A 13685-nucleotide genomic window follows, 5' to 3' on the forward strand; every position below is an offset into this window, starting at 1 on the left:
TCCGTAAGCACATGTGGAATTAGAGGATCCAGCTCTTCTCTCCTAAACAAGCGAAGCACCCACAGATCATCATCTTCAACCGGAGCAGCAGAATCCACGTCATCGCCCAGATCCTGAAGGGGTCCTGGGGCGCAGGGTCAGCCGACAGATCTGGCAGTGTCCCTTCATCAGGTACTGGCCGAGGTAATGGAGCGCAAGGTGCCGCCTGAGGGTCAGGCCTGGGTCTCTTTGATGGCAGAGGTTGCTGTAAAATATCAGCCTCTGCCTCCATGTAAGCTTTGTGCAAGAGCAGCACAAATTGGAATGAAAAAGGGTGCTGCCTCTTTAAGGCCCCCTCCGGAGCAGATGAAGTGGGAGGAGGCAGAGGCTCACATGCGTCATCGGGGGCGGTACAGGACTTAAATGAGGAGGCGAAGGAAAGTCTCCTCCACCGGAGCCCTGAATATCCTCTGAGGGGGAATTACTCAAGATGGCCACCGTTCCCGCGCTTCGCAGGGACAGAGCCGACTGAGGCAACATTCAGCCCCCATTTGGCAACCCCTTGCGGCCGCGGGAGAGATCTGCTGCCTGGCAGAGGCAGCTGAGAAGGGCCCTTGCCCCCGGCAAGCAGCGCGAACACAATCCGTCGCGGGAGAATTGGGCTGCCGACTCTCCACACGCCGAGCACTGCACTCCCCGCGGCATGGCAGATAGCGCCGCAAAAAAATACACTGCCTGGGTAGGAGTCTACCCCTTCTGGAGGCCAGGAAGGAAGGTTGTCTCGTTTAAAAAAAAAAACAAAAAAAAAACGAGCAGGGGAATGGAAACGTCCCTGAACACAGAGGAATGAAACTTTTCTGACACAGAGGAGAGGGACCGGCCCACCAGTAAATCTCCCCTACTCACCGGGCTGCCACTGGCTCTCCAGGTAAGTACGCTGAAAGACCACAAGGCTCAGCTATGCCTGCACTGAGAGGAAAACTTTATACTGCAAGTAAATAGGAGAATCCAAACCCCTAGCAATGAAAAAGTCTTTTTTTTTTTTTTTATACTCACTACGCTGTTGATCTAGTCATTAGGCCACTGAAAATATATAAAGAAAGTACGTTTGAATCAATAAGAATTAACCTAGTAAGACCAGGACCGCAGGTTATGCTGTCTTCCACCTGCTGGAGACAAAGAAATACTGAGGGATCGCAGATGGCACACTAAGTTATCAGGGGGTGCCTTTTCAGTTTGTTCTCTGACTCCACCTGCTGGAAGGGAGGCATAACCCAGCTGTCTGGACTGATCCAGGTACGTACAGGGAAAATGTGTTATCTATTTTAAACAATTTCTATTACTTTGTGTGCCTTTTTTTGTAAACTGTTGTGATGGTAAATTAACTTGACGGTATAGAAAAGATTTTAAATAAAATAAATAAATAAATGGTCAGAATATGCCAAGTACGCAATCTGTGGCAGAGAAAAGGAGTGCTCCTAGTGTTAAGGGAGTGACTGCATGCATATGTGCCATCATGCCCCCATCATTTTTGAGAGGCTGCTCCACTGGTGTCATACTGCCTCATTTTACTTTTCACCATTTTTTCATGCCTACTGGTAGAGCTGGTGGACACAGGCAGCTAGGAGGGAAGCAGAGACCGTAGTCTGTGTAGGCCTCCTCCAACCTTCTCTCCTATCATTCTCCTCCTTAACCCTTCCCAACGTCTCCTCCTTACATACAGTATGCCTTATTTCAAACATGCCATTCCTCATTACACATGCTACCCTTTATCCTTAACCCTATCCTGAGCCACCCTTCATCTTTAGCCCTTCCCTAGATTTTGATTTGATATATCACTTCTCGTTAATAAATCAAAGCTATCTTCATCTCTCTACCTTCTCACCCCTCTAGCCTGAACAGCAGAAGCCATGCTTAGGAACTGAACCCAAGTCTCTTACACAGCGATGTACAACACTGCCACTGAGCTGGCCCTCTCCACTCATCTCTCTTACCAAGTTTGCCACTGAGTGCCAAACACAGCAGAATATCAATTCCTTCTGGAGGTAGTCCTCTCTGTACACCAATGCTTTCAACAGTGCTCAGGTGCTTAAGGAGAGTATCATTTCCTTTCACCGGTACACGGCCTTCCACTGCAAAGAAAAACAAAGCCCAATCCAGGTCTGTAAAATACAGGAAAGAATATTTCAGGCTAGTAACAAGAGCACACAGCTAAATAGTCCAGGAAGATCCTGGGGTGAAGTTTAACACCATCACTCAGTAGTCATGAAACATCATCTCAATGTGCTGATTTAGGTTGTAAGAATTCAGGACAAAAGTATTTTTAAAAAATGGTCTTGCAGTAGCACTGTATAAAGCAACAGGACTTTTTTTTAAACTATGAATAGAAATAGCCTTAATTAAAAAGATATTCTAGTAAAATTGGGTTTCCACTTATTGTAGCTACTGTAGAAATTACTTACCGTATAATTTTCTTTTCCTTAGTGGAGACATATGGACTCAGGACCAGTGGGTTTGTGCTCCTCTGCCAACACACAGACAGAGCAAGCTGACCTCACACTATACATAACCCTGCAGTGATCCCATCCTGCCAGCAATCTCTTCAAAAGCAATTGTGGACAGACTAGCAAAAACATGATTAAAAACATGTAACCAGAACTGTACTCAACCAACCATAAACAGAGAACTCACATAAGATTCTAGGTAACCCCAAGCTGGGGCCTGGATGAACACTTACCAGTAATCCCTTGGGACCCAGAGCCCCACAGGAAGACTATTGACACATTCATGCAGCAGCCGAGGGCGGGAAGCTGAGTCCATCTCTCTACACTAAGGAAAACAAAATTATCAGGTAGGTAATTTCTCCATCTCCTAGCATGTAGACAGATGGACTCAGGACCAGTGAGGCTGCCTGCGGTCCAGTCTACACCGCATGTGCAAAGGCTGCATCTTCCTGGGCCTGCATATCCAGATAATAAAACCTGGAAAAAGTGTAAGCAGGACCACGTCGCAGCTCGGCAGATATAGACGGGAGACAGACTAACCTCCGCCCATGACACTGCCTGAGCCCTAGTGGAATGAGCCCTAACCTTAGTAGGCAACAGCTTTCCAGCATCCACATACACAGCCATGACCACTTCCTTAATCCAATGAGCTATGGTAGCCCATGAAGCCGGAGCATCCTGCTTAACCCCTACCATGGAGAACAAATGGGCGATCTGTGTTTCGAAAAGACTCTGAGAGCTCCAGATTCTGCATGATGACAACATCCAAGGAGCCCGATGCAATAAATGCGCGTAGAAAGCGGGCACTGCTTCCAACAGTGGCCAATCCAGGTCATAAGAACCTGGCAAGTACCCAAAAACTAAGTCTATTCCATGTTACCATTGCTAATGGCAGTGGCTATTCTCTGAGTGAACTTAATAGCAGGTAATGGACTTCTCCTCCAAGAACTTATCCAATCCTTTTTTTAAACACAGCTATACTAACTGCACTAACCACATCCTCTGGCAACATATTCCAGAGTTTAATTGTGCATTGAGTAAAAAAGAACTCTCTCAGATTAGTTTTAAATGTGCCCCATGCTAACTTCATGGAGTGCCCCGTAGTCTTTCTACTATCCGAAAGAGTAAATAACCGATTCACATCTACCCGTTCTAGACCTCTCATGATTTTAAACACCTCTATCATATCCCCCCTCAGTCGTCTCTTCTCCAAGCTGAAAAGTCCTAACCTCTTTAGTCTTTCCTCATAGGGGAGTTGTTCCATTCCCCTTATTTTGGTAGCCCTTCTCTGTACCTTCTCCATCGCAATTATATATTTTTTGAGATGCGGCGACCAGAATTGTACACAGTATTCAAGGTGCGGTCTCACCATGGAGCGATACAGAGGCATTATGACATTTTCCATTTTCTTCACCATTCCCTTTCTAATAATTCCCAACATTCTGTTTGCTTTTTTGACTGCCGCAGCACACTGAACTGATGATTTCAATGTGTTATTCACTATGACACCTAGATCTCTTTCTTGGGTTGTAGCACCTAATATGGAACCCAACATTGTGTAATTATAGCATGGGTTATTTTTCCCTATATGCATCACCTTGCACTTATCCACAGTAAATTTAATCTGCCATTTGGATGCCCAATTTTCCAGTCTCACAAGGTCTTCCTGCAATTTATCACAATCTGCTTGTGATTTAACTACTCTGAACAATTTTGTGTCATCTGCAAATTTGATTCTCTTACTCGTCGTATTTCTTTCCAGATCATTTATAAATACGGTATATTGAAAAGTAAGGGTCCCAATACAGATCCCTGAGGTACTCCACTGCACACTCCCTTCCACTGAGAAAATTGTCCATTTAATCCTACTCTGTTTCCTGTCTTTTAGCCAGTTTGCAATCCACGAAAGGACATCGCCACCTATCCCATGACTTTTTACTTTTCCTAGAAGCCTCTCATGAGGAACTTTGTCAAACGCCTTCTGAAAATCCAAGTACACTATATCTACCGGTTCACCTTTATCCACATGTTTATTAACTCCTTCAAAAAACTGAAGCAGATTTGTGAGGCAAGACTTGCCCTGGGTAAAGCCATGCTGACTTTGTTCCATTAAACCATGTCTTTCTATATGTTCTGTGATTTTGATGTTTAGAACACTTTCCACTATTTTTCCTGGCACTGAAGTCAGGCTAACCGGTCTGTAGTTTCCCGGATCGCCCCTGGAGCCCTTTTTAAATATTGGGGTTACATTTGCTATCCTCCAGTCTTCAGGTACAATGGATGATTTTAATGATAAGTTACAAATTTTTACTAATAGGTCTGAAATTTCATTTTTTAGTTCCTTCAGAACTCTGGGGGTATACCATCCGGTCCAGGTGATTTACTACTCTTCAGTTTGTCAATCAGGCCTACCACATCTTCTAGGTTCACCGTGATTTGATTCAGTTCATCTGAATCATTACCCATGAAAACCTTCTCCATTACGGGTACCTCCCCAACATCCTCTTCAGTAAACACCAATGCAAAGAAATCATTTAATCTTTCCGCAATGGCCTTATCTTCTCTAAGTGCCCCTTTAACCCCTCGATCATCTAACGGTCCAACTGACTCCCTGACAGGTTTTCTGCTTCGGATATATTTAAAAAAGTTTTTACTGTGAGTTTTTGCCTCTACAGCCAACTTCTTTTCAAATTCTCTCTTAACCTGTCTTATCAATGTCTTACATTTAACTTGCCAATGTTTATGCTTTATCCTATTTTCTTCTGTTGGATCCTTCTTCCAATTTTTGAATGAAGATCTTTTGGCTAAAATAGCTTCTTTCACCTCCCCTTTTAACCATGCCGGTAATCGTTTTGCCTTCTTTCCACCTTTCTTAATGTGTGGAATACATCTGGACTATGCTTCTAGAATGGTATTTTTTTTAACAATGACCACGCCTCTTGGACATTTTTTACTTTTGTAGCTGCTCCTTTCAGTTTTTTTCTAACAATTTTTCTCATTTTTTATCAGTTTCCCTTTTGAAAGTTTAGCAATGCAACACAGTGCGCTCGGCTGAGCGCACTGTATTGCATTGGCCCCAAGGATTGTAAAAGGCAAAACTCCTCCACATCCCTGACCTTTTCCATGGATGGCAAGGAGATGGACTGATTCAAATGAATGTCCAAGACTAGCTTGGGCAAGAAAAGATGGCACTGTACGCAGCTGAAATGCCCACGGAATCACCTTAAGGAACAGCTCCCGGTAAGACAATGCTTGCAGCTCAGAAATCAGAGGTATAGATCATATAGCCATCAGGAACACAGTCATCAAAGTCAACAACCGTAAGGAAAGGCTACTCAGTGGTTGGAACATAGGGCCCACCAAGAAGTCTAGCACCAAATTAAGACTCCACAATGGAACTGGTAACCTCAAGGGAGGCCTAAAGTGCTTCACTCTCTTTGAAAAACGGGCCACATCAGGGATGAGACAAGGAAACACCATTCAACAGATCTCTGAAACAGGAAAGTGCCGCAGCCTAAGCCTTCAAGAAATTAAGGGCCAAACCTTTATTCAATCCATGCTGCAAAAAATCCAGAATGAGGGGGATCTGAACTGAACAAGGAAGAACATCCTGCTCCTCACACCAGACCTCAAAAACGCTCCAAATCCACACATAAGCCAAGGAGGTGGAGAACTTGCGAGTGTGGAGTAAAGTGGCAATCGCTGCAGAGGAATAACCACACTAACATGCGAACCCTCTCAAGGGGCCAAACCATAAAACAGAATCAAGTCAGATCCTTGTGAAGAACCGGTCCCTGCTGAAGCAGATCCCATGTGCGGCAGAAGATGAAGGGGGTCTCCACCAAAAGTCGTCACAAATCCACATACCATGGACGCCTGGGCCAGTCCAGTGCCACCAGGCGTTACTAGCCCCCTGTGGCCTTTGATCTTAAAATTATCCTACCCAGCAAGGGCCACAGAAAAAAGGCATAAAGCAATCTGTCTTCTGGCCAGACCTGAACAAGAGCATCTATTCCCAAGGACCACAGATCTCTCCTGCAATTGTAGAAGTGAGGAACCTTTGCATTTCGAGAAGTCAGCCAGTCTAGGCACAGAAGGCCCCAGTGATCCACAATCAGCTAAAATGCCTCGGCTGACAACACACATTCTCCTGGATCCAGGCTCCCCCGTACGAGCTCCGACGGCCCTTCACCGCCCTGCACACAACTCGCGCACATCCTGTCGTGCGAGAGACGCGCACGCACGCAGAACCGCACGCGGCACAAGCCGAGCCTCGCAGCATCTTCCGCCGGCCACCCCCTGCTAAACCAAACCAGAACGAGGAGCACCGCCGTGAACCATAAAACCCAACGGAGAGCCGGCGCGCAGAGAGGGATCAGAAAAACAACGGCCGCTTTTACTAATAAAATGTTTTTACTTTTTTTTTTTACTTGCCGGCGCTGGCCGCGGTGCTGGGTTCCTGCTCCAATATGGGGTGAGGGAACCGGGCTCCCCGGTGTCACCCCCGATGCTGCTAACCCGTCACAGCCGGGTCCTCGACCCTTAGCAGCTGCCTCAACCAGGGAAGGATGACCCCCTCAGGATCTTCCACTCCCCTGGGAGGCTCCCCCGGCCAGGATCTGACTGCACCTTCAGTCTTCTTTGTGGCTGTGCCTTTTCTGCTTTTTTTTTTTTTTTTTAACCAAAAAACTAACCCTAACTAGCTAAGCACCAACTATCCTCCTGTGGATCCCAGAGGCTGTGGCTTTGCACCTGCACCATCTGCTGGAGACAGAGTAAGACTGAGAGGCTGTGGGTGGCACCCTGCTATATGTGGCGGAGCCAGTAAAATCTTGCTCTGTCTCCATCTGCTGGTGCGGAGGCAAAACCCAGGTGTCTGGACTGATCCGGGTACGTACAGGGAATAAGTAAATCTGCAGCTCTAACATTAAACTTTCAAAAGGGAAACTTTGATAAAATGAGGAAAATAGTTAGAAAAAAATTGAAAGGTGCAGCTCCAAAGGTTAAGTGTTCAACAGGCATGGACATTGTTTAAAAATACAATCCTAGAGGCGCAATCCATATGTATTCCACACATTAAGAAAGGTGGAAGGAAGGCAAAACGATTACTGTCATGGTTAAAAGGTGAGGTGAAAGAGGCTATTTTAGCAAAAAAAAAACATCCTTCAAAAATTGGAAGAAGGGATCCATCTGAAGAAAAGAGGATAAAACATAAGCATTGTCAAGTTAAGTATAAAACATTGATAAGACAGGCAAAGAGAGAATTTGAAATGAAGTTGGCCATAGGGGCAACAACTCATAATAAAAATGTTTTATATATATCCGAAGCAAGAAACCTGTGAGGGAGTCGGTTGGACCATTAGATGACAGAGGGGTTAAAGGGGCTCTTAGAGAAGATAAGGCCATTGAAGAAAGACTAAATGAATTCTTTGCTTCCGTGTTTACTAAAGAGGATATTGGGGAGATACCAGTTCCCGAGATGGTTTTCAGGGGTGACGAGTCAGATATACTGAACAAAATCACTGTGAACCTGGAAGACGTAGTAGGCCAGATTGACAAAACTAAAGAGTAACAAATCACCTGGACCGGATGGTATGCAGGAAGGAACTCAAAAATGAAATTTCTGATCTATTACTTAAAATTTGTAACCTATCATTAAAATCATCCATTGTACCTGAACACTGGAGGGTGACCAATGTAACCCCAATATTTAAAACGGGCTCCAGTGGTGATCCGGGTAACTATAGACCAGTGAGCCTGACTTCAGTGCCGGGAAAAATAATGGAAACTATTCTCAAGATCAAAATCGTAGAGCATATAGAAAGAGATCGTTTAATGGAATACAGTCAACATGGATTTACCCAAGGGAAGTCTTACCTAACAAATCTGTTTCATTTTTTTGAAGGGGTTAAACATGTGGATAAAGGTGAACCAGTAGATGTAGTGTATTTGGATTTTCAGAAGGCATTTGACAAAGTCCTTCAAGAGAGGCTTCTAAGAAAACTAAAAAGTCATGGGATAGGAGGTGATGTCCTTTCGTGGATTACAAACTGGTTAAAAGACAGGAAACAGAGTAGGATTAAATGGTCAATTTTCTCAGTGGAAAAGGGTAAACAGTAGAGTGCCTCAGGGATCTGTACTTGGACCGGTGCTTTACTATATATATATATATATATATATATATATATATATATGAATATGATCTGGAAAGGAATAAGACGAGTGAGGTTATCAAATTTGCGGATGATACAAAATTATTCAGAGTAGTTAAATCACAAGCGGACTGATATACATTACAGGAGGACCGTGCAAGACTGGAAGATTGGCAGATGAAATTTAATGTGGACAAGTGCAAGGTGTTGCATATAGAGAAAAATAACCCTTGCTGTAGTTATACGATGTTAGGTTCCATATTAGGAGCTACCACCGAGGAAAAAAGATCTAGGCATCATAGTGGATTATACTTTAAAATCGTCGGCTCAGTGTGCTGCGGCAGTCAAAAAAGCAAACAATGTTAGGAATTATTAGGAAGGGAATGGTTAATAAAACAGAAATCATAATTTATTTATTTATTTAGAGGTTTTTATATACCGCAGTACGTAAAATATACATCACCGCGGTTTACAATTAACAATAAATTAGCAACAATGCTTTACAAATAACAGAATTAGTAAATATTAATTACATATAACAGGATTAACAGCAAACAGGCTGTATTGATCGTGGACCATCCATAAGGAGAATGTTTAACAAACCATAATGATATTGTGGTAATATTATCATTTACGAAACAACAATATAACAAACTAGAATATAATACTATAATGGTGCTGTGGGATAATGCCTCTATAATCGCTCCATGGTGAGACCGCACCTTGAATACTGTGTACAATTCTGGTCGCTGCATCTCAAAAAAGATATAGTTGCGATGGAGAAGGTACAGAGAAGGGCAACCAAAATGAAGGGGTTGGAACAGCTCCCCTATGAGGAAAGGATGAAGAGGTTAGGGCTGTTCAGCTTGGAGAAGAGACGGCTGAGGGGGGATATGATAGAGGTCTTGAACGAGTAGATGTGATTTGGTTATTTACACTTTCGAATAATAGAAAGACTAGGGGGCATTTCATGAAGTTTGCAAGTAGCACATTTAAGACTAATCGGAGAAAATTATTTTTCACTCAATGCACAATAAAGTTCTGGAATTTGCCGCCAGAGGATGTGGTTAGTGCAGTTAGTGTAGCTGGGTTCAAAAAAGGTTTGGATAAGTTCTTGGAGGAGAAGTCCATTAATGGCTATTAATCAAGTTTACTTAGGGAATAAGCACTGCTCTTAATTGCATCAGTAGCATGGGATCTTCTTAGTGTTTGGGTAATTGCCAGGTTCTTGTGGTCTGATTTGGCCTATGTTGGAAACAGGATGCTGGGCTTGATGGACCCTTGGTCTGACCCAGCATGGCAATTTCTTATGTTCCGGTAGCAGAGGCACTGGATACTCGCCCCATTTGCTGGCTAACTTCTCCAATTCACTTCCAAATAAGAGAGATCCTTTAAAGGGCATTCTTGTGAGATTCGCTTTAGAGGTCGCAGCAGCAGACCCATTCCACAACCATAACTGTCTTCTGGCCGCCACTACTGAGGCTACTCCTCTGGCTGAGGCTCGCACCAGATCTGAGCTTGTGTCTGTCAGAAAGGCTGCTGCAGGTTCAACAGTTTCACCGGTATATGTTCCAGAGTTATTTGCCTCTCTGGAGAGAAGCAAGCAGGAACATGCCACCAGTGCACACCAGGAAGCAATCTGCAGTGTCATTGCTGTTGCGAAGGCCTGTTTAAGGATGGATTCTAATCGTCTATCCTGAGTGTCCTTCAATGCAGCCTCTCCCTCAACGGGAATGGTTGTTCGCTTTGAGACGGCACAGACCATGGCGTCCACTTTCAGAAAACAAGGGCGTTCCTTGATCACTGGTTCCAGAGGGTATAAGGCTTCCAAGGCCAGACCCCCTTTAAAGCTGGCCTCCAGGGCATCCCACTCCAGGTCAATCAGTTCCTGGATGGCTTCCATCATTGGGAAGTAGCACGAGGCTTTACGAAGGGACACCAAGATGGGGTTCTTCTTTGGTTCTGCCATAGGGTCCATGCCTGGAATATCCCGAGTCTTTAGAGTATGGGAAACAAGGGCTGGTAATTCATCCCTGTGGAAGAAGCGAAGCATGGTTCTGCATAGTTCCAGGCCTGGAGGGATTTCTCCTTCCAGAGAGCCAACATCATCTGAGGTGTGCAGGTCCCTGTGAGGGTAAATTCTTGGTTAGGCAAGGCATATCTCGAGGCATCCGAGCAGGGCTGAAAGGATCTTCTGCTTTCGGCAGGGGTTGAGCCTAGGCCGCAGCCAGGGCTGATTGCGCCTGAACGAAGGCTTACAGCCCCTGGAAAAATTCTAATCAGGAAAAGGCCCCTGGGTCCATGTTAATCCCAGGGGAGTCTGAGTCGGGGCCCCTGAGGTGCCCTCTTGTAGAGAAGCCATCTCTGAGTTGCATAGATCTGGGGAGCTATCGTATGTAGTAGTTCTGGACCCATCCTCAGACAGTGAGGGACCAGGCTTTGGTCCCCCCTGGGCTTCTTTACAATGACACAGGCAGGACTCCAGTTCAGGCTGTGCGGCTCTGATTTGGCAGGCTGTGCAAAGAGTGCCTTCTGGGCCGGTGCCATTGCCCCTATGTCTAGGAGCACAGGTAACGTGCTTCAATATGCGCGTGAGCACAATGCGTACGTGTAGTTTTAGGCATGGCTGTGCGTGTGCAGCTCTGTACGCATGTCTACGTCAAAGGCAGACAAGTTGGGTGCATTGACCAACCAGACTGCCCCGCGCAGGGAGACGAGAAGATGGCGCCCGCCCCCCCGAGGGTCTCCAATTGTCCAGACCCTCTGCACCGGACCGGGGCCTAGCCCAACCAAGGCTGCTCACCCTGATCGGTGCTCCTTTTTACCTTGCCAGGTGAAATTCGAAATCTGTACAGCACTCCGAGCCCCGGAGACATTAACGTTTTCTGCTTACCGATCACATGCCGAGAGTCTCCAGCTGTGGAGGCAGAGGACTTTACCTTCACCGCCACGCTCGGATGTGCACCTGCTGCCTTTCAGCCACTCTAGGGACTAAGTCCATGCTGGGGTTACCAGCTACCGGATCAAGGCACACCTCTGAGGGATATCGAAAATCATCTCAGGAATTCTCAACTAGGGGAGGGACCCTTAGGTATCACAGCAGGAGAGCGGGGCTTGTCTTAAGGTAATTTTGTCTTCTTGCTTTAATTTCCTAACACTGTGCTAGTGTGTGGGATATTGTCTGCATCTGCTAGGAGATGGAGAGATACTGGGGAGCTGAGGTCACTACAGGAGAATATCTAGGGTGAGATCAGCTTTGACATCTGACTCCGTCTCCCATCTGCAAGCAGAAGAGCACATAATCCACTGGTCCTGAGTCCATCTGGCTACATGCTAGGAAAAGACATGGTTTAATGGAACACAGACAGCACAGATTTATCCAAGGCAAGTCTTGCCTCACAAAACTGCATCATTTTTTGAGAGGGTTAATAAACATGTAAAGGTGAGCCAGTAGATGTAGTGTATTTGGATTTTCAGAAGACATCTGACAAAGTCTCTCATGAGAGGCTTCTAAGGAAACTAAAAAGGAGGTGGTGTCCAATGTTGTATTATAAACTGGTTGGAAGACAAGAAACAGTAGGATTAAATAGTCAATTTTCTCAGTGGAAAAGGGTTAACAGTGGAGTGCCTCAGGGATTTGTACTTTGACCAGTGCTTTTCAATCTACTAGATAAATGAGGCTTGACCGACGTGCCACAAATGCGCAGTAGGGAGCAGCTCTACTGCGCATGTGCAGGCAAGCACATCGGTCAGAGCAGAGCGTCAGCTCTTTGAAAACATGGCGGCGGCAAGGAGCAGTAGAAGCTGCAAGCAGTAGCAGCGGCGAGGAGTAGAGGCTGCGAGCAGCAGCGGCGTCGGCAAGGAGCAGTGAACCTGGTGGTGAGGGAGGAAGAGTGAAGTGAGAGTGAGGGGAGGGAGGTAGGAGGTGAGAGAGAGGGATGTGAGTAAGTGGAAGGGTAAGAAGTTGTGGAGCAGAAAAAAAGAGGGAGTGGGGGAGGGCTGAGGGAGAGGGAAGGGGTTGTGGATGAGAGTGAGGGTGGGGAGTGACTGAGTGAGGTGAGAGTAAGGGGAGGGAGGCAGTGGGTGAGTAAGACTGAGGGGAGGGAAGGGGGTGAGTGACCGAGGGGAAGGGGGAATGAGGGAGAAGAAGCACAGAAGGGTGCTGTGTTCGAAAATGGACTGAAAAAAAAAAAATTAATGTAGCCCGTTGTTACGGGCTTAACAGCTAGTATATTTATAAATGATCTGGAAAGGAATATGATGATTGAAGTAATCAAAGTTGCATACACAAAATTATTCAGGAGTAGTTAAATCACAAGCTGATTGTGATAAATTGCAGGAGCACCTTGTGAGACTGGAAGATTGGGCATCCAAATGGCAGATGAAATTTAATGTGGACAAGTGCAAGGTGATGCATATAGGGAAAAATAACCCTTGCTGTAGTTACACGATGTTAGATTCCATATTAGGAGCCACCACCCAGGAAAGAGATCTAGGTGTCATAGTGGATAACACATTGAAATCGCCAGCTCAGCGTGCTGCAGCAGTCAAAAAAAAAAAAAAACCACACAAACGGGCCGATACAGTACAGTGCGCTCCGGTAGAGCGCAATGTTAGCCCATGTTCGGATGCGCGCGTGATGCGTTAGCTTTATCCCTTATTCAGTATGGGGTAATAACACATTGAAAACGCACGTCCAACCCCCCTGAAATTAATAGCACCCGCAACATACAAATGCATGTTGATGGCCCTATTAGTATTCCCGCACGATCCAGAAAGCAAAATGTGCAGCAAAGCTGCACATTTTCTTTTTAAAAAGAAACGCCTGCCCAAAGGCTGGCGTTAATTTCTGCCGGCGCCGGGGAAGTGTACAGAAAAGCCTGCTTTTCTGTACACCCTCCGACTTAATATCATAGCGATATTGTCGGAGGCCCCAAAAATAAAAAAAAAATAAAAATTTAAAAATCAGCACGTGGGTCAGAAGACGGACACTCAATTATGCCGGCGTCTGTTTTCCGAACCCGTGGCTGTCAGCGGGTTTGAGAACCGA

At 45.5% G+C, this 13685-nt stretch overlaps 1 protein-coding gene across 1 annotated transcript in view; it reads right to left on the minus strand.

Moving 5' to 3' along the window:
- Positions 1-13685, minus strand: part of CENPI (centromere protein I) — a 252860-nt gene that overhangs the window by 232476 nt on the left and 6699 nt on the right. The window contains 1 exon segment of the mRNA XM_029607381.1: positions 1974-2111. Coding sequence (XP_029463241.1) covers positions 1974-2111 — 138 coding nt within the window.

The sequence above is a fragment of the Rhinatrema bivittatum genome, chromosome 6, assembly GCF_901001135.1.
Source record: "Rhinatrema bivittatum chromosome 6, aRhiBiv1.1, whole genome shotgun sequence".
Taxonomy (NCBI): domain Eukaryota; kingdom Metazoa; phylum Chordata; class Amphibia; order Gymnophiona; family Rhinatrematidae; genus Rhinatrema; species Rhinatrema bivittatum.